Source organism: Glycine max, chromosome 17 (assembly GCF_000004515.6).
Source record: "Glycine max cultivar Williams 82 chromosome 17, Glycine_max_v4.0, whole genome shotgun sequence".
Lineage (NCBI taxonomy): Eukaryota > Viridiplantae > Streptophyta > Magnoliopsida > Fabales > Fabaceae > Glycine > Glycine max.
This window is the reverse complement of record NC_038253.2, coordinates 8,752,855-8,777,397: the sequence shown is the minus strand read 5'-3', so window position 1 is coordinate 8,777,397 and position 24,543 is coordinate 8,752,855. Positions and strand designations below refer to the sequence as shown.

The following is a 24,543-nucleotide window of genomic DNA, read 5'->3' as shown; positions in this document are numbered from 1 at the left end:
ATTCCTTTTTTTTTCAACAATAAAGAAGTATACATGCTTATTCATGAGTCACTAAAAGCTTGCATATATAGGTTATCTTATTCCACTCACACTCAGAAAGAACAATCACAGTTTCGGATTTGAGTCTCTCTTGTCACATGACCAATATGCTGGGAAAAGATAGAAACAAATTATCTGTATCATAATTAATTAATTGTTTGAGCCAGAATTTTTTATATAATTTAACAAAGACAATTAGTTCCAACCTCTTTCATATTGTAACAATATGAGATTACTCAAAATTTGGAAAAAATGTTTTTTTTTTTAAATAATCTTACTATTTTTTGTACATATAAAAGTCCAACCCACCTGCTGGTTAAAAGCTATTGGCTATGTACTAACCCATTATTTGTTTTAGGAAAAAATAGGAAAAGAGAAAGATAAGATAGATCGAAATACTACATTTTTGGAGAAATTTTTGTCAATGGAAATCGCGAGAAAAAACTCCCCCGTCCCCTCAAATTGGCATGAAATGGGGCAGGAGATCTAGAGAAGATATCTCTTATTTTTTTTTTCTTTATAGTTTCTTAAAAATAAATATTTTTATAACATAAATATTTTAAAAGATAATAAATATTTTTGTTAAAAAAATAAAGTAGAAAGTTTAATTTTTAGATTAAATTTATGTATTTTTATTAACTTTATAATATTTTTCACACAATTTTTTTATTTATTTATATTCTATCTACTACTTTATCAAAATAAGTAAAGAGAAATTTCTTCATTTCTATTCTTCTTATTTCTATTTATTCAATTAACATATTCTTTCTACTCTATTTCTCATTTATTTCTTTCCTTCTTCTTTCTTTCTTTTTTATTTTTTGTTCACTTATTTTTTTTTTCTTTCTATTTCACTTCCAATCTAAAAAAAAGCATATATACTGTAACTTTAAGATGAATTCTACTTATAATATTAGGAATTTTGAAAGAAGAAAAAAAACTAATTATCATTTTCAACAAGTAAATCACGCACAATTAAAGAAAAAAAAGATCCATCTCTAACAATTATTTATCTATTTCTATATTATAAATTTTATTTTTATTCTTAAATAAGAACATTTTTAGAAGTCATTTTTAAATGATAATGTTTTTAAAAAAATATTTTAAAATGAGATGACTTTAGGAGTTATTCTTACTATCATTGAGCATTTATGTTTATTTTTTATTTTTTCCAATGCATTTTTTAAGTTAATTTGATTTTAAACTAGGCCAAATTTTTTCTCTCAACTATCTCAAATCATTATATCTTATCCTTTTTCTTATGCTTAATTTTTTAACCTCTTATTTTTAAAATCTAATTTTCCATCTTTATTTTAAAATAAATTTTTAATATTTTTTAGAAGAAATTATCAATCGTTAAAATAAGTTTACAGAACACTATAAATATTTTAACTTAAATTCAAAATATAACTAACATTTAAATTTGTGCATTACATGGGATAAAAGATTGTTTTTATATAAGGCTAAATTTATATATTGAAAAATATTTATTTATTGTAAATACTTATCCTGTGCATAATAATTAATGGCCCATCTAAAAAATCTCTACGTTTAATTTAATTTTAGAAATTCCATTCTTTTTCACGTTAGAGAAAGTTGTTGTAAAAATAAAATAATTCCTTTTATTTTCTCTTCAAAGATGCTTTCATGTTACCTGGAGTAACGTATAGAATAAAAAGAAAATCTCGGGGAGAAAATTCAAGGGTTCCTCCATCATACTTCTTTTTTATGAATAAAATATTTGAAATAGAAATATTCATCAAGACATGGATCGAGCATACAAAAGGCAAAAAAAGCACCCCTTGAGGATCCGTACATATTTTGAAATGGAATTTTAGGAAAAATGGTAGTAGGGTTATATATAGATGAGATCACTTATTATATTCATACAATAGATTTGTACAATATTTTTTTGTAATTTTTTCTTATCATTTTCCATCACATCAACCATCTTATTCAATACTCCTCTCCTATCTTCCTCTCTCTCACTTGCATAACTTTTCAACCAAACTGTTTGTACCTATACAATTTTCTCTCTATCAACCAAAATCATTTTTGTTCGTATTTTGTACTCCAATCAACATCAAGGAGCTTATAATGGGAGAGGCAGGTAAGATGTTTACATGGTTGAATTTCAAGTGCAAAAGTAGGTAGTACCAAGCAAGGTTAAACTGTGATCTTGAACCAGAGTCCACCATTCTACTAATTCGAGCAAGACGTTTGAGGAAATTGACATCCATTTCACAAGCCATAATCCTTTGATCAGTAGCACTATAAACAACCAACAAAGGGCATGTGTATTGGATATTTTTCTGTTGTTGTTGATGATGATGAAGATGATCAATTGTGACCTCATATTCATTAGAAGATAAAACAAGTTGCAATCAAGTATGTAGGATTGTCATATTAAGCAGAATGTCGGCAGGATCCGTTAGAATTGGATTGGCTCTGTATTCACATTACACGCCCCGTGAAAGATGATTAAAAAAAAAAAGAGTCCTATTTTACAGTGACATGAATAAATGAGTAATAAAATTACAACAATAACAATACATACATGCCCACCATCAATGGTAGGGTATGCTATTGACGTAAGTAACTCGGTGATGAGCCACCCATACAAATAGAGGACGCCCAATGAAAATAATAACACCTTCCCCCTTTCCGATGTGAAAGTGCCAAAATAACAATAAAAGGAAACTATGTTGACCCATGATGGGAGATTAGAAATCGTACACATGGACGGAACAATCATGATGATTATTTTCAAGTATAAGTTTCAACTTGTGAATTATGCCTCAGGCTCTATATGTGCATTTAACCTGGCATACCAAGAAACCATGGCAATTAATTTCTTATATTCTTTTCTTTCATTTAATTTGTTTGCCAGGAGATAATAGAAAACGATTGAAAATATTACCAAAAGAAAAATAAAAGGACTACAAATTTAATGAGTGTGGAATTAATATTTAAGAGAGATTAATTATTAACTAACTGTGACTGCATATATACAAAAGCAGAAAGGTATATATATACACACTCAATAAATGCTGGAAACATTTAGACATGCTTGAATCTGGTTTTCATATCCCTGAAAAGGAAATCTTAATTGGCCAAAAGATCAATGAATTCATCATAGCATTATTTGGGGGCGGTTGCTCAGAGTTTATAATCCAATTAATAGTGATCGATCGATGGCAATGCAACGTGATAAGCGAAAAGCTCATCAAGGGATACAAATTTGTAATGATTTTAAAATGTGATAGTTGTTAGCCACAAGACAAAAGTGGCACTGCTAAGAAAGCAAGATCAAGAGGATTGTCTATTAATTTATTACCTCTCTGTCGTTTAACTCTTTTCACCGATCTTCCACTCTTGCACATCACGGAGCACAACGAAATCTAACTTTTTCAGTTTAATCTTTCTCCAAAGTTTAAAAACTAGGGAAGAAGTATAATTAAATCAGACAATTACAAATCCACAATCCACATCATTTGACTACAACGCATCAGGTCTATCACAACTTATTAAATTAAAGGAAATAATTAATAGCAAGGATAACCATGAGTGAAAAAGCATATTTCAAGAACAGTATAGATCCAAACAAGCAAAAGCAGGACATCATGTTCAATCAGTTTAAAGTTATTTATCATCCACATAGGAAAAAAAAAAAAAAAGCCATAGAATGAGGAACAAGTAAGAATATGTATGTTAGATTAATGGGTTACAGTAGGATTAGGATACTGATCTTGCAAATAAAGTGGCATGCTCATATGACTTTTACATGTCTTTTTGAAAAAGGAAAACAAATAAAAATTAAAAATTAAAAAGAGGTGGAGTTGTTTATTGGATGGACTCATAGTGCTCGTGAATGCACCAACTAAAAAGTCCTAGTAAAGTTGATGGCGCTGAAGCTCGCCATTTTGTCGGATTTAATAGTAAGACACAAAATGAAGGAAAATAAAAACTTTTTGTGGGATATATATTGATGTTATTAATAATATCGGGATCGGGCACTTCTTTTTCAAGGCCATGCAAGATCGATTGCTTTTTCCATAACTTGAAATTGCTTTTTGCCGTTTCTAATTTCAAAAATCTTTCGGGAGAAACAAAAAGGGGAGTCTCATTTGAACTGATTCTCAGCACTAGGAAGCAAGTACTCGCAGGTGGTCTAAAAAAATTCCCATTTCCCGTAGCATGGTTGTCTCTAACTTGATTGGGAAAAAGAAAACCCTAGTTTCCTTCACAAGCTGGTTCTGCATTGGTATTAGGTAGGTTTTCTTTGTTGCATAGCAAGCAAGAATCAATCACCATAATACATAGTCCTGGAGGGTTAATTTTAGAGAGGATCCTTATGGTTAATCTTTTCCATAAAAGCTTCACCTAACCTAACCCCTTGCTAGGGTCACCAACCAATGGCTTTAAAGCATTCATAAGTTGTTGGAAGTTCCATACGAGAGATAAAGGCAGTATGGTCACCTCTCTGTGGTCCATTGTCTAACAATCTGTAACTGAAAATGTTCCTTCTAGTTAGTCCCGTGCACCCAAAACAAAAATTGTTTGTTGTCACTTGCAGATATTTTTTTTTTGAAAAAAGAATATCTTGATCTAGCAATAGCAAGCTAGCTAGGATGAATCTAGATATACATACTCTATTTTTTTATTTTTGTTAGTCAAGATAAGAACCGTATAATTGTTCCTAGCTTGCTAATAAAATATAACAACAACAAATCGTGATTAATTAATAGATACTAACTTGTGGTTATGCTGAATCTGCAGGCTGGAATATATATTAAATTACTGAATTCTATCTGTGACTTTGCCGACTAAAACAGTACAAGTACACAAATCAAAGGTTTAATGAATTGAGTGAGACATGTTCTATGGAGAAATCTCAATGATGACCATTGATCCACTGTAAGTTGAAACTTTAGCCTGCATTTGTAGGCTACACAAAAGACCATTTCAAAACAAAAGAAAAAGGCTAATATGGTGAGTGAGCAGAGAGACGAGAAAAAGAGCAGAAGCAGCTAACGCTGAAATTATTAAAATTATAATTATTATATTCTGCACAGACAGGACTAGCTAGCTAGAACACAAAAAAGAAAAAATATTTTCAAATCAAACAGCTACGCCTATACGATGCATTATCATAAATCAATAGTTTTCATGTGCAAATTAACCACTACCATATGTTCCCCTCTCGTTTAAGCCTGGAATTGCTGGCCAAAGTTAATTAAGAGGAAATTCAATTGGGATATAAAATTTAAGGCAAACACACACACATATATATAACGGATTTCAAACATATTAATTATTATAAGATCTGAAAATAAAGTTTGCATAGTGATTCCGCATCTACCAAAATCGTGAGCCGAAATTCCCTTGATTTTACATAGATCGAATCGATACCTGATCCGTTTAATTCCAGAAGAAGAAGCCAATTTGTTGGGGAATCATCATCCTCATAGTCACAAATCTACCCAACTGGTACAAGTTTATTCTCTCACAAAATACTGCATCTGAGAATTCTGATCACACAATAGAGATATATATCTGAAAATTCAATGTCTTAAATCTGAAAAAGATTTAAGTCAAATCACAAAAGATAAAGGAAAAAAGATACATTGCAATAATTTATCCCTATATATATATATATATATATATATATATACAATTGGATAGGAAGCTTTAGAGAGGAATCTGGAGTTTGAGATAAGCTAGTTCGTTGTTGTTGACCCTATCTGTATCTTCCCACAGCTTTATTGAACCGCAAAACAAGGTGTGGGAGCAAGAGTGCCTTGGCATGCATGCAAAGGAACTCTATGGATGCAGTTCAAGAAAGCTGTGGAAGAATACAAAGAGGGCCATGATATTGAAGACTGAAGATAAATACTCCACAAGCCCATATATAGGGTTTTCTTTCTCTTTGTTTTCTTTGAAGAAAAAAAAGAATCATTGAAGGTTCATAACATAATCAGAACCCTAATCAAGAGGGAAGGGAGAGAGGTCCAGAATAAGAGAACGCCAAGCTAAGAGAGAGAAAAGCTGTTGGTGTAGGGGAGGAGATGGTGTGGTATTTATAGGAGAATTTAGGCGTTTTTATAAACTTTTTATTATTTATATTTTAATTTAATTTTGTTTTTCCATCAATCCCTAGAAGAATATCTGACCCAAGAGACTACATATTACTGAACCCCGGCTTTCTCGAACCCTAATTAAAAAGCTGACTAGTTTGATCCCATTAGAGATTACATTAGACCCATAAAGTATAATTTACAATCAACAAACGTATGTAAAGTTTTCTTTTTATTGGTGTAAAATGTCATTTAATATTTGTGCGGCTATGATTCACCTTTCCGGATCTAACGGTGGCTGTTACATTTGTGGGGGGCACACCATGGGCCCACCTCTAGATCTGTCCAGTTTTTTCGAACTCCACGCGCTTCTCGCTATGTGTCCGTTCACTGTTCAGTTGCATCAGCCCGCCAAATAAAAAATTGATTAAAGCAAATTAATTAGTGATTAATGGACAAAAGAACGTATAAAATGGACGAGCGTTTGGAAAATTTTACTGGAAACGATTTCCAAACATCAAATGCCCACCCAGAAAAAGTTAACAGATTAACTTGGACACTTAGCTAATTCATTTTCAGCTAACACCAAAAAATAAATTAAAATTAAAATTTTTCTTATAGAAAAATAAACAGAATTTTTTGTCTTTCAATTACATGTCAGAATACCGTTTCAATAATTATGAACTTTCTAGCTAGGACGACTGGTATAAAAGTTTGGCCATCGTTACCTAAGTATGTTTTTCAACGGACCTAACCATAATACATAAAAAGGTTTAAAGATAAATAAAAACTAATCTTACAATGTTAACAAATGAAATTTTAGCTTTTTTTTTGTTTTAGAAATTGTTTTGTACCAATTTTATTTTTGTTTATCCATAAGTACGATTAGTTTCTTTAACTACAATAAATATTTTTTTACGAAGTATTTATTAACTTTATGTTTTTTTTTCATCCATAATGTTTAAAATCTTACTTAAGGGAATATAATTTAATAATAATCATTATTAAAAAAATCAAATTATTGATTATTATTGATTTTGGATTTTGTTATATATGTTTTGATTTTTTTAAAACATGTTTGATTTTATAACAATTCTCAATTGTTGATTTCTAATTGATGATCGTGAATTTTTTTTAAGAACGCGTGTATCTCATCACATTAGAGTGCATCTCATGCATATATTGATAGATGATAGCTTACAAATTTTACACCAACAATCCATGTATAAAAACTCTTATAAAGTGAATTTATTAAAGTTCGCATGTATCATATATTATTATAAACCCTTATATGATTTCATTATTTATACACAAATTGCTTAAAATTTGAACATGTCAAATAATAAACAGAATAATAGTTTAAGAAGTTAATTATAATATATTGATTGTGCAAGATTTTTTACATAATTATCAATCAATTATTAATTGTTGTATAATCAAAAATTATTTTTTATGATAATTAATTTAAAATTTAAATTAAAAATAAAAAAAATTATATTTGATTACTTGATAATATAAGCAAATAATATATTGAAATCATTTATTAGAGATATTATAAATAGAATCAATAGAAATGTATTATTTAAGGGATCTAAATTAGTACAATCCGAGCAATAAAATATTGATATAAATATGTTTGAGAATTAATACTAGTTTCAAAGGAGAAGGAAGAATGAATTATTTGTTGGTATTGAATTAAATTATTAAATAATATTTATTAAAATCAATAAAATATTAAAAATTATTTAGATGTTAATCGATCTTTTATTTTAAAAATTATTAGATTAAAAATATTTATTAGAAATGATTTTTTTTGTCAAAATATATCTGTCTTCAGTTATAATTTCTAAACATAATAAAAAAGTCTACGTACCAAAAAATATATATAACCAAAACGTCAAAAGGTCATCATTGGAAATAATTTTGTTAATTTCTCTCGTGAGTGTATTAGTTATTGATTAAAGGTAATCAAATATCAGTGTAATTATTGTTTGTGATTTTGATTGCGGTGAATCCGTGACACACACACGCCCCATATATGGAAAACAGAAGGCTGAGACATTTTATTTTTTATTTTCCTTTAAATACTTGTTATTGTTGACGTTTTTGTAACTCGAAAACGAAAATAATGTAAATAAATAAATTTGGTTGTTGTAATATTTTAAAATTGATATATAATTAGGCGCGTGAAAAACATGAAAAGTGGATGCGGGTGTGGAAGGGGACAGGCGGTTATAAAGAAATGGAAAAGGAGAGGAAATAAGCCCCTAAACGAGGAACAGAAATTTCGGGATCACATGGCGGCACATGGGATATAACCCCACTGCACTGCGTGGACTCGTGACTCGTGAATCGTGACTCGAGACTGAGTCTCACTCGCTCGCTCTCAAACTCAAAACAAACAACTGCCGAACCGTAGGGAGAAAAAGAAGACAAGGAGTGCGTTGCATGTTGGGACAAAAATCAACGTTTTATTTCATCCCTCTGTCAATTGTGATATCGTATTGAATATGATTTAAAAGATAATTTATTATTTCCGGTGACCAATGGGTCTAATCACTTTGTTAAACAAAATGTCACTGTTGTGAACTCTTAATATCATTTTTAATTATTATAGATTAAGAAAAAATTTCAATTATAAATCATTTGATTAAGAAACATAACTTGTTATCTTTTGATTTCAATTATATATATATATGACTAGATTTTTCTTCTTCTGGATTTTATATATGACTAGATGGTTCATAACATTTTAACCAAATTTTGTTTTACTGAGCCTAACTCTATTGATACAACTTTAAATAGATGGATCACACTACATTTTCGTCTGAATAATTAAATAGATTATTTAATTTAAAAAATAACATAAAATTAACTTCTTCTTTTTTATATAGAGCAGGAATCTCATCAGTGGAATTTTTTGCTTACAAATTAAGTTAATTATTTTTATTATTGACAAACTGGCATCGACATCAACTTCCTTCATATTTACGAAATTGATATTATTTTTGGAATCTAGTGGCTACATTCATTTTATAATTGATTCATCTTTAAATGACTAAAATTGACATCTACTCTTCACAAAATGAAATATTTATGTCAAGTTTTATTAGAGGACAAATTTTGGAAGATTAAAATGAATGTTTGCCATTTATTCAATTGTATAATCATGATGTCTGATTCGGCTTGCAAATTCTAGAGTTCTCAAATGAATTGACCCAATTAATGTATGGGTTCAGATTTTAAAGAAACCATACCAACATTTTTTCAATCTTGACTTTGCCGGCTGGCCCAAATTTTGGTAGATTCAAAAAATCTAATTTGTTTTTATACCGTATAAACCATTAGTGTTTTTTTTTATTATGCACGTATATAAGCCATCAGTCAGGGAACATATTTTCTAAGTGTTTTTTTTTTTATAAACATAATTTGGATCAAACTGACAAAAATGAATAGGCTCCATTTTAAAACACACATATATATATATATATAAATTATCATTTAAATTACTTTAAGATAATTATTTTAAAAATTAATAAATTAGTTATAAATGATATAAATAAATTCATCCGATTCAATTTGAATTATTCAAAACTCGATGTGTTTTTCAGAAATTAAATATTACTCTATGAACCTTATTATAAGATATTTTGGACATCAATCATACATACCAATAAAAATAATCAACTCAACTGATTTTAGTAAATTTATTTAAAAATACTACTAATGTACTAGTTATGTCCTTATTAATGATCATTAACTTATTATAGGTGATACAAAAACATTAAAATCTAATAATATTATGTATCACTGCCAACGAAAAACAAAAATACTTAAAATATTTAATAAAGGTAACTAATAGAAAAAAGAGTAAATGCTTCATACAAATTCTAAAATAACTTATAAAAAAAACTGTCAATTTCTTCAAAATTGTGCCTTATAATAAAGATTAGAGGGACTATCTTTCCAAGAAAAACTATAAAAACCAGTTCTAAATAATTTTTCAATGACCGGAAATTAAGATGTTCTAATTTCACAAAGGGAAGAATCAATCAGGGGAATACGCTGATAACAGACATTTTTATTTTTTTACAATTTGCATACTAAAATTGAATTTTTGAGTCCGATTCATTAAGTCCGTAGATATATTTCTGAATTTTATCCACGGACTTACGGATTAATCATTTAACCCGCCTAAATCTAATATAAAAATATTATTAATTTGTTATGTTAAAATTTTTATATTTAATTTCAGTTGTTATTATTAATTTATTATATTTAAAATTTTAATATATTTTAATGTGATAAATTTTAGCTTTAAAAATAAAGTTATTTTTTTATTTTATATATTTTCACTTTTTTTTAAAAAAAATTTTATAAAAATATTTTTTTGAAATTACTTTTTAATCTTGTTTATCCGCAAACTTTTATAAATTGAATACAAACCTTAAAAAGATCATTTATTTTACCAACGGAACTTATTCAATCTGTCTATAAAATACATGTGATGCATGTTTGACAAATTAGATGGATCCGAACACGATACCCCTAGAATCAACACCTCAAATCAATCGCTTCTCCTATCTTCACCTATGTTCACCTCAGCACACTCTTTTTGTTGCATTAAATGCACATTTTTTATATTTCCATAAGAAAGAAAAAGAGTTTTAGTAAATATTTTCAAGCTCCTACTCGAGAGAAAACAAATTACAGAGATTAGAAAACAAATTACAGAGATTAGAAGAGAATGAATATGCTTTAAAATTCTTGTTTTAGAACTTCTCAGACAATTCTTAGAATAGCCGCTGAGGCTAAGCACTTGGGTTTTTTACCCGTATATTCATTTCATAGGACGATCGATTGCCTATGATCACCCTTTATTATACATATTTCTTTATGATTTGCTTAGAGCCTTAAGAGGTTTAGTTAAGAAGGAATACTTGTAGTTGTTTAAGAGGCACAAATTAAATTAAATACTAAATTTATAATTTGTATCTTTGTTCCTTATAATTATATTTTAGTGGAATTGTTGGATGTGTGCAAAAGACTAAACGTAATCTTTGGATGAGACTAACCAATATTTTTTTCTCTGTACATTTATCTCTATCTCTTATTCTTTATTATTTACTAACTAAGGAGGTTGATATATATTGTAGCTCATTTTATAACAACGGTTTTATAAGGAAGTCATTTCCAATCCAAATTGAAGTGAAGCATTAGCTAGTTTGTTCTTTTAATTAAGTGTGTTTATAAAAGTTTTGTGAAAGAAAAAAAATCAAAACACTATTTATCACCCTTACGTTTCCTTGCATGTATTTTAGGTAACAACTTGTTGTCGTTGCATTATCCCAAATAACTATTTTGCGAAAGGTTCAATTTTAATAAAACTCTTTTATTATTTGTTAGATATTATCTCTAACATTGGTCTGCTGAGAGCAAAGTTTGTATCATTCTCCATGCGAACAAAACCTTAACTTAGTTTTGTAGATGGAACTTATTTGCCTAAGTGCAACTTAAATGTTTGGAGTTATATATCCTACTGCATATGCATCCTCGCACAATTCAAGCAACATATACTTATAAAATAGAATTATATTTATGTGTAACATATTATATATTTTATAATTATTAACACTTTGTATTGATAAGAACAATTTTAGAAAACATTTTATGTACTAATAATATAAAATATTTTATATTATTATTTAATTATAAATTATTATGTACGATAAATTTATTAATTTTTATAATAATTATTTAAAATTAAATTCATATTAATGATAATTTTTAATTAATTAATAATTTAAAATGGTGATTAAATTCTTATGTTTTTAAGATCTTGCTAGCAAGTGGAAAGGTAAATCACCGAGTTAATGTGGACCTACACATGAAGGTTGCTACAAGCCCACTTCATCCCCAAAAAACATCTACTATTATTATGGGGCATTTGAATCATGTACTCCTTTGTTTGAATCTTATATCCTTATTGTATTATGAAATGTCTATTCTGAAATATAAATTTATATTTAAAAATGAATTTTTTAAAATATAATGAGAGGTGGAGGATTTAATAGTGCGAGTACAAGAAACAAATGTCTTATGATGGTAATTTATCATGCATAACACCCATAATGGCCGTTAAACTTTGCTCTTATGACGTGAATGAATAAATAATTTCAATATTTTTTTAGGTGAAGAAAAAGATATTGACATTTGATCCTGTCTTCAAACCTATTAGACCGACAAATAACTTTTGAGAGCCAATTGAATTTCAAGCCATTAGAGTATGTTTGAATTTTCATTTGTGGTGTGCTCTAAATTCTCTACGAGCAATATTTTCTAGTATATACTCTGTATTTTGTAACATATTTTTTATTGATTAAAATTTACAAAATCATAAACGGAATTTATTAAATAAAGAGTAAGACCAAACAGTTATACAATTTTTAATAAATCCCAAATAATAACAATAGAATATATTAAAATGAACGTGTTTTGTCGTCAAGCCAATTGAGTCTCCATTGTTTAGCAAGGATATTTAGATCTTATGTTTGCAAACATATTTTTAATTTCTATCCATCTTGTATTGACCCTATTATTATAAATAAAATGATGTGGTATTTGCAATAAAAAAAACTGAACGTGCTAATCAATATATTAGTAACGAATGACGAATCTCTTGTTTATATACATATAAACATTAGTCTACTGAGAACAAAGTAGCAAAACATACCAAATGGAACACTATTAAGGAGAACAATTGCATGTAAGTGAAATTTCGAGTTCCTATTGTGGTTGGCAACGACACTGAGGGAAGAATTGCGATTAGATTATTACAGATTTCAAAATGAGAGTGGGTTCCGCTTGTTTGCTTAAGTACATGTAATTAGCTGGCACTCACTCCTTTTGCCCAATCTTACTTTCACTCACTTTTGCTTTTCCTCCCTTTGATCACATATGATACCATTTGATTTGATATAACACTAATAAATGTCATTATTATGCCATCCATATAGTTTTGATTTCATATAACACCATGTCATTATTGTGCCACTTATTTATTTTCGCTTATTATATATTACTCCATGCTACTTCAGTACCTAATTTTTTCTGAATTATTGTTCGTGGTAAAGAACTTTGCTAATTATAAATTATTGAAGAGAGTCTTAATTCTATATATTCATCCTTATAGTTATATTAAAAATTAAAATTTTTACTGTTAAGTACGAAATTTGCTAATTATAAATTATTGAAGAGAGAATTCTATATATTCATCCTTATAGTTATATTATAAATTTAAATTTTTACTGTTAAGTACGAAAGTATATCATCATTTTTTAATTCTTCTTATAATGACATGAAGTATTACTGTTATTCATATTTTTATTTTATTTTCTTTTAAACACTGCCAATTATTAATAATTTCTAAACTTTTTTTTACATTTTCTTAATTTTAAATTTTAAATTGATTGATTTTAATTTTTATTAAAATAATTTTTTGTTTCAAATTTGGTTTATTTGTGTTTAGGTTATCGATTTAATTTTTTACTTTTAAAAAATTAAAATTTTGTCATGTGACAGTGTACAAAGTGTAGCTAGCTTGCGAGATCATACAATTTAAGATACAAACATAAAAGTAACTGATGAGAAGATATATTATTTATTTATTTCCTAAAAGAAAACATATATGGTTTAAAACAAAAAGTAATACTACTACATATTAATACATATAATATAATTATTAAAATAATAAGTCAATATGATTTATTAGTTTAGTAAATTAGAGTGTCATATTAATAATGTGAAGATCATGAGTTTGAGATATGTTTTTAAAAAATATATTATAACTCAGGTATAAAATAATATTTCAAGTTTGAAATATAATTTTTTTTAAATAAATTATTATAATTTATTTTTAATTTTATTATGTGTTAACATTTATTTTTTACGTAAAATTTTTATTTTAATCTAATTTTTTTTTACTCATTATATTTTAATTTTATACATATACAAAAAATTAAATGAATTAAAACCATGTATTTAAAGGATTTTTTCATATCAAATCAATTAAGTAACATTATCTTATAAAATGTATAAAATAATGAGATTGAAATCTTTGTTTACAAATCTTACATGTATTATTTAAAATATAGTAAATATAAAAGTCAATTGCGATGTCATTTAAAAAATAGTTTTCATTTGATAGGAAAAATAATAAACTAAATTTTAAAAAAATAATGGAATATTTTTATATTTAATTAATATAGCGTGTGTATTTTTATTTTGTGTCTATTGTCTCACTTAATTTTATTTATAATTATACGTATTAAGTCCTTATTACTATGGTATAGATAGAATGACTCATATAATAGGCTATAAACATTATTAGATATTCTTAAACAAAGCTTGTGTAAATTAAGCATGTTTGAAATTTTCACTCATTAAAACAAAACACTTTTCCCAGCTTTTTAAAAGGTCTATTTTCTTATCTAAATATAAGGACTATTTTCTTAAAATAAATTACTAAAACAAAGTAAAAACATACGTGTATCAAACTTTTACAATTAATACAGATTGAACTTGAAGACATTAATACTCCATTCAAAGACATTATGAGCTATGGATATGCATGGATCAAACTTTTTCAATAAATATAGAGATCGAACTTGAAGCTATTAATATTCCATTCAAAGACGTTGTGAGCAATAATACTTAGATACAACATTGAATAATTATATTGTCATAAATAATTATTGAAAGTTATAGACACAGTTAAAGTAAAAAATAAATATTTCAAGATATAATATAATATACAATATAAAATATATATAATAATTGAAATAAAAAAATTAATTAAAAAATTATTTATAAATAAAAGATTACAAAAATTTTAAATTAATTAAAAAGACGAAGGTTTCAAGGGAGAAAAAAGACAAATAAAAGTAGTAAGAATAATTTTAAAATTTTCTACAAAATCCTCCTACTAGTTATATATAAAAAAATTATTTAAGGTTTTCTTTTAATTTTGAAGGCATTAAATGTATTTATTTATATTAAGAAAGTAAATTTATTAGAGGATATAATATTACTTAATTAGTAATACTTGTGTTTTGGAGGAATTAAGAAGGTCGAACATTATAGCTCATACCATAATCCATCATTTGTTGATCTTGACTAGCCAACTACACATGCACTCAACTCAACTGCAAAGACTATTACCATATATGCATTTGTTAATCACCAGCAGCCACATTACTCTTATGAGTAGTTAATACTATGCTAGATTCTAACTTAGCCTTTAATTTGGAGTTCATGTAGGCACACATCAGTACCTCCAATCTTGGACTCAAAGTAGGAAGACATTTTCATCTCTCACTCGTTGTACGTCATGAAAAATCCATGTCAAATGCACTGTCTAGCTAGTCACCCCTCGTCGCCTTCAACACAACTTGCATTGCACTAGCTAGTTACTCCCCTTTTATATTACTTTGAAGAAGAAAAAATTATTCTGTTTAAGACAACATTAAATATATTTTTCTCTATTATATCCTTATAAAATATAGTAATGTACTAATAAAAATAAAAATAAAAAATACTTTAAATAAAAGGCATGATAAAATTATAGGAGTAAATAGTTTTAATAAAAAAAATAAATTAAACAACATATGCTTAAAAAAATAGCAGTAATAAATAGGCAAGTTCCCCGTTTAACAACATATTTTTTTCACTTTTCCTTAGCGAATACTAGGAGGTAAGCAATAAATTACCAACATGTGTCAAATTTACATTGGCGTGGTGATTGGAAACTCGATCGAAAGCAAGTGTAATATAATTAATTAAGTATAAGTACTGACACATTCAGTATAGAGTATAGAATTAGAAGGTGAAAGACACATGCAAGTAGTGTAATGTGAACAGGAATAGGAAGACAAAACATAATTAGTTGTTCTTGGTTGGAATTTGGCAACAGCAGCATTTGTGGGTTTAGTTTTGTCCAGCAAAGAAGAAGCGTCAGGAGGCGTGTAATGCACGTGTACAGGTTTGGCGACAATTGCATGGAAATGCATGTACTCTTTTGTCAGTGTATCACTGACACCATCTACCAAACACACATGCCCGACACGATGAAAGAAAGTTTGTCAATTTGATTTAACCCACGACTTTGTCTTTCCCATTTCCCCATTATCCAATCAACCTTCTTTCTTTCTACCTTATTCTACATACTACTATCGATTACTGTACCCTTTTTTATTCTAAATCCCTTTTACTATTACTTACTATTATTATATTTTTTACACTAATTTTAGGGTTTGATGCGTCGATAATAATAATCAGTGATTTTTTTGGATTAATTTTAGATATATTTTGATGTCATTAGATTATTAAAATGTGAGTTTAAATTTAATTTTAACTAAAAAATAACTTAAAAGATGAGAATTCATCTATATATTTTAATTTAACTTTATTATTTTAGTTTTTTTTTCAATAAATAGAAGTAATAGACAAAGTTTGAAATAATTTAAGTAGAGCGGCCTGTCTTCTCTCTCAACCAATACATGCGCACTGGAGCTGCTGTTGTCGACAATCAGTGAGGAAGCTCACCGAGGAAGACCAGCAGGGAAAAATTAATAAAATAAATAATTTGATTCGCAAGGTTATTTTTTTCTTTTCTTTTTGTCTTCCTTTAATATTGAGAGTTTTGTTAAAAAGAAAAATAATTGAATAATAAAAAATATGCTTACTTTAATAATTTTATTTATCTACTACGGGATAATATTATGGTATTAAAATATATTTTCACTTTATATCATGAATCAAGTAAAAATTACTTATTTTCTATTAAGATTCCACTCTTCTTTTCTTCTCATTTTAAATGAAAGAATGATTTATTTGTGTTTGTTTCTGCAAATGAGAACTAATTACATAATATATTTGGCTAGGTTAAAGAAGTGAAAATAAAATATAAAAAACATTTAGTATTATTATTCTTGTGATCCTACTTATCTTGAACAAGATTATTTTCTTTGGAGAATGTCTATTATCTTTATAAAAATGCTAGCTTCTTGAATATTGTGCCTAGAATGCTCTTTAGGAAATTCTCAAAAATTGAATTTTTGTGGAGTCTAAGAAATTAAATTTATTAACATTGTGTTTAATTAAACATTTTTTTTTTATCAATGACAAGTGGCTAAACAAGTGAGCATAGACTACTAGAAATCTAGAGTCCACATAATAGTGGAGGATTTAAGTAATTCACAACAAAATTTTTCTTCAAATTAACATCGGTATTTATCATCATTGTAAAAAATAAAACATGTTAAATAGTTGAGGAAAAGAAAAATGAAATAATTTTTTTCGATTAACCTGATATTGGTATGAAATATTTATCATAAACATTTTGTTATTGACTAATTTTTATTGAAAAATCTGATTAATTACTTTTAATGAGATTATATTTTCATTCATAAAATTTGAATCTAAGATCTTATTTAAAAATCAGGTCAAATCTTATACCATTCAAATCGACACATTGTTGATTCAAACAAATGATTTTTTTCCTTAAAAAGAAAGATAACACATGTTGTTAGTTAGAAATCATGAAATAACAAAACATAAAATATGACTTGGGCGGGGTGGGGGGAGTTACACTGCCATGAAGACTTAGCATATGTTTAATTTTAATCTTTAAGTTTATCACCCCACATTCTCCCTTATAATTTAAGAGTTATATAAAAATTTGTCAGAGAAATAGTGGAGGAGAACAAATCACTATAATTATGGAAAAAGTACAAATCTACACATATAATTACATTACGTTATATACAATCACAATTATGCAGGAAAATCGATAAAAAAAAATTATGGAGAATTCTACATGCAGAGATGCATTAGTTAATTATGTACAAAAAAGATGCATCAGTACAAAGAATGGGATGTAAAATGTAAAATCATAATTCCATGCTAAAAAGTGTTAACTTAATGGCTTAACTGTCAGAATCAAAATAAAGATATTGAGTCCAACACGTGTTGGTGAATTTTCATTACCATTCAGATTATTAATTTTTTCAATTTTATAAATAAAAAGCCTAAATACGGGTGTCTACTGTCTCGTGTAGGAAGAGCTGGCACACTCAAGTACACGATATATGCATTTTTTTGGAGTGAACATGGATCCGGGTCGATCCGATAAATTTTAATAAAGTGAAGATAAAAAATTGGGTAGGTTCTAATAATTATTGATTCGATTAAAATATTTTAAAATTGACATTAGTATTCATATTAGATATGAACGTTTGTGTTTTGTATGGATGATGAAAGATTTTGAAAAAAAAGAGAAGTATAATAAAAAGAAGTAGAAGAGATTAGAGAATGAGTGTATGTTCCTTTTCACGTTTGAAAACTAATTCCAAGTCTAAAATTGATTCTAAATAAAACTTCACATGTTTAATTTTATGTTGAAAAATATTTTAAAATTGATCATCTGTTAAAAGATATGGAACATTTTATTACAGATAAAAAAATCTAATATAAAATAATTTAGTAATTATTTTTTATTTAAAAAACAAATTTTTTAAAGAAAAAATAATAATTTATGTTCATTTACAATACGTTTGGATATCAAATTTATGCACAAGGCCAATACGTTTACGATGGTTTGTTTTTTTTTGTTTTTAAGCTTGTCAAATTTTTGTGTTCCAGATTTGCTATTCCAACAAATAACTATGCAGTTACTATATCTACTTCCCCTATATACTAATACACTCTCCCTTCTCAAATTTTTTCCCCAAACTACCCTGTAAAATACACTCCCCCCCATCTTTTTCTTTCCCAATTTAATTATTTTCCAAAAAATGTACGTACCTTTTCCAGATAACTCTTTCAGCGACCACAAGAGGTAAGCACAAAAACAATATCAAATTATTGATGATTATACAGTGAATATTCAACAAGTGAAACACTGTTGTTTGTGGCAAATCTTCGAACACACAACGTGCACTATTACGGGGATGGGGTATCACTGTATGAGATGCATTGGTCTTCAACTTTATATCTCAATAATACAACAGAACAAAGAAACATATCAATAATTTCAGATGGTGAGCAAAGGGAGTTATTTTTTCAGTCACGTATGGAAGAAGGCAATCTTAAGTTTATATGTGGAGTGGTTGTTTGTTGGAATTTGATCGTGTGTTGGTGTATGGGATTTTGTTAAGGTGTTGATCTTTTGTTTTGTTATTTTAATAATGAAGTTGGGGGAGAAAGAGTTATACAAAAAGGGGAGGGCGTACATTTTTTCAGAAAATATTTAAATTGGGGAAGAAAGAGACGGGGGAGTGTGTTTTACAAGGTACCTTGGAAAAAAAGATTGAGAAGGGGGAGTGTATTAGTATATAAGAGAAGTGGATATAGCACTGCCAATAACTCAATAATAATTAAGCCATTAAGTCAACACTTTTTAGCTTGTCAATATTGTTAAAAAAAGTCATAAGTTTTCAAATTTTTTTAACTCGTTGGCCGTTTCTCCTTATGGTGCATATATATTGGGCATTCCTTTATCAACACCTATTTCAAATCAAGAGGCCAGAAAGCAACAAAGCCCATACTGCCAATATGATATGCAAATTCCAGTCCAAATTAAAGAATTGTTATTCTTAGACTCTTAATTGGTATTCTCACCCCTGATTTTTCAAAAACTTTTGGCAAGACCTATCTACCCTTGGCATCATTTCCCAACATCCCCTTTCTCTTACAACCCACTTCTGCTGCCTTCTTCTCGATCTTCTTCTCTGTTTTTTCAATTCACACCCTCACCTCCTACTTCATTTCCCCCTCCTTAAATGATATTAATGTTTTTTGTTAAATTTATTTTCTTGATAATTAATTTTTTTAATACGAATTTTTAATTAATGTTTACTAAACTTAAAAATTGATTGAAGAATGTTCCATAAAAGATTTTCTTGTAATGAAAGAGATCTAATCTAAAGCACTAAGGTGAAGTGTATTGTTTGACATGTTTTTTTAGGTCTAAGAGAAGGCTTTTTATCTTTACTTGGGTTGTGTATCTTCCACCGTCTTAATGGGTTGAGCCATCATGGTGTATCAAAATATTTCACCATATCGTGAGATTCATGGGATGTAATTGCGTCTATGTCTATCTCACCCTCTCAGACTAAGCTGTCATGGTACGTTGAGAAATCCTATCATATTCCCAACTTCTCAGTGTGTGATGTGATTGGAGCCTTAGTGGGATTATAATTGGTTTATTCCCAATTTAGGGAGGGATTTGATTTGTGAATCGGGATACAATCCAATCTAGAGAATACACAATGCCCTAGCCTTAAGCACTAGATGCTTAGAAGTTGAGTGGTGTGAAACGGGATAAGATCTGATCCAAAGGATATGGAGAAAAATCACACACACTCAAATTATTTACTTGTTTTTAATTCAAAAAATCATAATTATAATTCCAAATTTAGGGGAAAAGAGATCAAGTAGGTGAAAGCTGAAAATAAGAATGCAATCTTAGTCAGATTCAGTCGGTGGTAGTTGGATCAGATTGAATTCTAAAGATGTTTGGGATGAAATGAAGCGTGGAGAAAAACATGTAGATAGACGATTGGGCTAAAAGTTCTCCAAGAAAGGAACCAAACCAAGATGGGCCCTCACTTGATTAATAGCAGTCCATTTTATTTAATTAGGTGGGCTATTCACTCGTACACCCCACACTTACGTCCCATCCCAACCCTAATGCAAATAACCAGCAAGTAAATAAAAACCACTTCTTCTATTCTTCTTTAGGGGGTGGGCTACGGTGTTAGCCGAGGCTTTAGTGGTCCGTTTCCATTTTATGACGAAAGGGGTGAGAGAAAGTAAGAAAGAAAAGGCCGATAATATGAAATGAATTGAATAAATAATAATAATGGACCTCAAGAGTCCAAATTTGAAATCCAAAATATTTGCCCTATTTTAACTCCGAAACAGGTTCCAAATACCTACCTGATAGAAGGCATCGAACTTGAAGGTCCAATTAGCTTCTCGGGTTCGTTCCCAGGCCCAATCTGTATCTCTTTCCGGTGAGCCCTCCTTCTTTCTTTCTCTCTCCTCGAGGCTAGATCTCACTCCTGTCCTGTGAGCCCGATTCGGATCTGCGTTTTCACCGTCAGATCCTGTTTTATTATTATGTGATGAAATGAAATACTTGATCTGGACTGCGATTTTGCTTCCTTTTTTTTTTTTTAACAGTTTTTGCAGTGGTAGACCATTGAAGATAGATTTTATGTTATATGAGTTGTGGTTGATAGAGAATCTGGTGTGGCGATGATGATGTTGTTATTGAGAGTTTCTTTTCTTTTATACGATTGAGTTGGGCCCATGCCTTCTTTGGGTTTGATCGTATGCAAGGCCTAAAGGGTCACTGTCTTAATATGTAGGAGTAGGATGGTTGTGGTCACAACTCTTTGGGCCTGTAACTTTAAGATGAGGAGGTCATCTTTAAACTCTTAAACAATCAAATCACCATGTTGTTGTCTGCAAACATGACTTTGAAATTTGGTTGTTTATGGTCTTGTATTCTTAATTCAATGTTATACACACAAATTTATGTTATTGGCCTTCATTTCTCACTTTCATGACCGTGCTATGTAAATGGTTCAATTAATTGATTTAAGGCATTTTTATTCTTTTATTGTTGTTGTTTTTTTACTTCCTCTGCTTGCTTTATGATTCATGACCAATGATTTTGTCTCTCCAAGATATGTATGTATGTTAGTTTAAATCCTGTATATTTTGCATTGCAGTTTTGATATGTTATAAGTTAGTGATCTCATGTTTTCTTCATATTTGTAGTATTTCACCATTAATTATTTGTAGGTGAAGCAGGAAGATACACATCAAAATCAAGATGGTTACTGTCGAAGAAGATAAACTGGCTGCGACCCCTGATGTGAAAAATGCTCCAGTCACTACTGATTTTCAACCCAGCGAAGATAAGTCTGACCATAATGTGGAAAATTCTGAGTCTCCTGATAAGGATCTCTCCAGTTCCAAAGCAGAAGTACTTCCTGCATCTGAAACCCAGGCTTCTAGTGCCAATGAAAATGAAGGGACATTGTCCAATCTTGAATTAGACAACACAGAAGAACTTCCTAATAGTGAGTCAGAGAATCCCAAGTTACTACCCAATAACCAATCAAGCAATGATGGGGGTCCCCTTAGCAATCAGCATGTTGAGTCTGAGGCACCACTCAAGAATCCATCAGCAAGCTTTGAAGCTACAGCTGATGATAATGTTGTTAGTCCTGAACATCAGACTAGTAATGATGTGGTTTTATCTGCTTCTGAGGCAGAAGCCTGCGTCTGAGGCACCACCAAGCAACCAGTTGCTCAATTTTGAGACACTTCCAAATAATGGTGTGCTACATTCTGAACATCAGACTAGTAATGATGTGGTTTTATCTGAAACACAGCAAAGCAATGAGGTGGTTTTACCTGAAACACAGCAAAGCAATGAGGCAGTTTTATATGAAACATAGCAAAGTGGTGAGCCGATTACATATAAAACTCAGCCCAGCAATGATGTAGTCATGTCAGATGCACAACGCAACAACGATCCAATCATGTTTGACACACAGCCCAGCAGTGAGATAGTCATGCCTGAGACACAGCCCAGCAATGAAACTCTCGTACATGAAGCACAGAACATCAATGATGTGGTCATGTCTGAAGCATTGCCTGAAAATGAGTTGGTAAATTCTACAGCAGATCCCAACAATCATCTCTCTCATCCAGAATCTTTTTCTCATGATCATCAGTATACTAATTTACACATGATTCCTGAACTTGAATCGCTGCCCAACTCTGATCCATTGCCTAGTTCTGAACCAATGCAAGACATTCATCTCACAGACATCAAACCGTTACCTCATAATCATCTGGCCCAGTATGATACACTTCCCAACAATCATCATATGGACCATTCTGAGGCGGTGTCCAACCATCAACTAACTCACTTTGAGACACTATCCAATGAACAGCTAGCCAATTCTCATTTGTTGCCTGACTACGACGGGCTACAAAATAGTGAAACACTACACGACCATCCGATAGTTAATTCTCAACCACTCTATGAGATAGTCAATGCTAGCAACATACCCAACTATGGGATAGTAAATGCTGAAACTCCATTGAACAGTGAGGAAGCTACTCCAAAAACTTAGCCAAGCAAGAGGAGGAAAAAGAAGTCTATAGTCTGGGAACACTTCTCCATAGAAATAGTCAGTCCTGGACGTAGAAGAGCATGCTGCAAGCAATGCAAGCAAAGTTTTGCCTACAACACTGGTTCAAAAGTTTCTGGTACTAACCAAGGCTAACAAAGACAAAATCTGAAAAGGTAAATATAGTATGGTGTTTTCTCTCGATTCTGACTCAATAGGCTAACAATATAATATTTACTTGTCTTCATATCTTTTGCCTTGTTTGTAGGGTCAGGTTCGGATAAGACATGCCTTGCATTGGGGCAAGGTATGTGCATTGAATCACGAGTTATCGAAAGAACAGCTTGGCAAACTGGAAAGTACCCCATTTAGTTTAATGCTGACTAGGATGGACAATAAAAACATCCGTGTCAGCAATTTATTGTTGTTCGAGCTTGTGAGCCGCTAAAAATTTATTTCGAATTTTTTTTTTGTTTTAAATTTTTTTTGGTGCTGAATTATTATTTTTTTTGCCTTTTTTTACTGTAGCTGGAAGCCAGAAAGTCAGTCGTTTCAAATTCAAGACACGTTGATCATTTTCTGTTAAAGAAATCACACTTATACTTGGCTTGCCAAGTACAGGTGTTGAGATAAATCTTAAACAAAAAAGTGATGATTCTATTGTCCAACATTTATGTGATGGAAAAGTTTCGTATGAAAAAATTGTGTCAGTGATGGAAAAACTAAAAAATGATGATGATGTTGACAACTTTTGTCGGCGCATCCAATAGGCCAGAGACAATGAAATTCCTCCGGGTGTTGCAATGGTTGGAAAAGACCTACTTTACGGACAAGGACTTGAAGTCAAAATTTAATGAATCTCAGCTTGTGGCAACATTGTCCCCCTTTGACCATGAGTTGAAAATGAGTGTTGTTTGTGAGGCATTTGCTTCAATGTCTGATTCTGATGGAGAGTTTAATGATAGTGTATCAACTATCCAAAGCAACATTGGGGCATTAGAATTGGTAGCTTTTAAGGATTTTCACGAATTTTTTATTCACCTTATTTTAAATTTAACATAGCTGTCCTTGGATGATTGGCTGTGTATAAAATTTGGAAGTACTTCAGCACATGGAGGATGTTATGAAGCAGTTGGTTGATGGAAATAAATTATTTTGATCCCGGCCAATTTCTGGACCAATTTGAGTTATCAAAATCGTGATTAATTTGAACT

The 24,543-nt window shown here is 29.6% G+C and overlaps 1 protein-coding gene, 1 long non-coding RNA gene and 1 other non-coding gene across 4 annotated transcripts; 1 reads left to right on the top strand and 2 right to left on the bottom strand.

Annotated features, from left to right (window-relative positions):
• Positions 1-2,488: 2,488 nt before the first annotated feature.
• Positions 2,489-6,083, bottom strand: LOC121173825 (uncharacterized). The gene is made up of 2 exons (XR_005889318.1): positions 5,452-6,083; positions 2,489-4,550 (listed from the first exon to the last, which is right to left on the bottom strand). It is a non-coding gene; the product is annotated as an uncharacterized lncRNA (long non-coding RNA).
• Positions 5,775-5,909, bottom strand: MIR396I (microRNA MIR396i). The gene has a single exon (NR_048896.1). It is a non-coding gene; the product is annotated as a microRNA MIR396i (primary transcript).
• A 14,907-nt stretch (positions 6,084-20,990) lies between the features above and the next one.
• LOC102664297 (uncharacterized) lies at positions 20,991-24,051 on the top strand. 2 transcript variants are annotated; one of them, XR_001385900.3, is made up of 3 exons: positions 20,991-21,190; positions 21,987-23,505; positions 23,598-24,051. XR_001385900.3 is itself a non-coding variant. In XM_006600680.4 (2 exons), exon 1 carries the CDS (start codon positions 22,018-22,020, stop codon positions 22,474-22,476), a length of 459 nt encoding a protein of 152 aa, XP_006600743.1. In that variant the 5' UTR covers positions 21,206-22,017; the 3' UTR covers positions 22,477-23,505; positions 23,598-24,051. The 2 variants fall into 2 exon arrangements, 1 of the variants encoding a protein (XP_006600743.1); XM_006600680.4 differs by lacking the exon at positions 20,991-21,190 and having other exon boundaries at positions 21,206-23,505.
• The last annotated feature ends 492 nt before the right edge of the window (positions 24,052-24,543 follow it).

What these genes read in the sequence shown, in the direction of transcription:
- LOC102664297 (XM_006600680.4), top strand. Translation starts at nt 22,018, where the DNA reads ATGGTTACTGTCGAAGAAGATAAACTGGCTGCGACCCCTGATGTGAAA.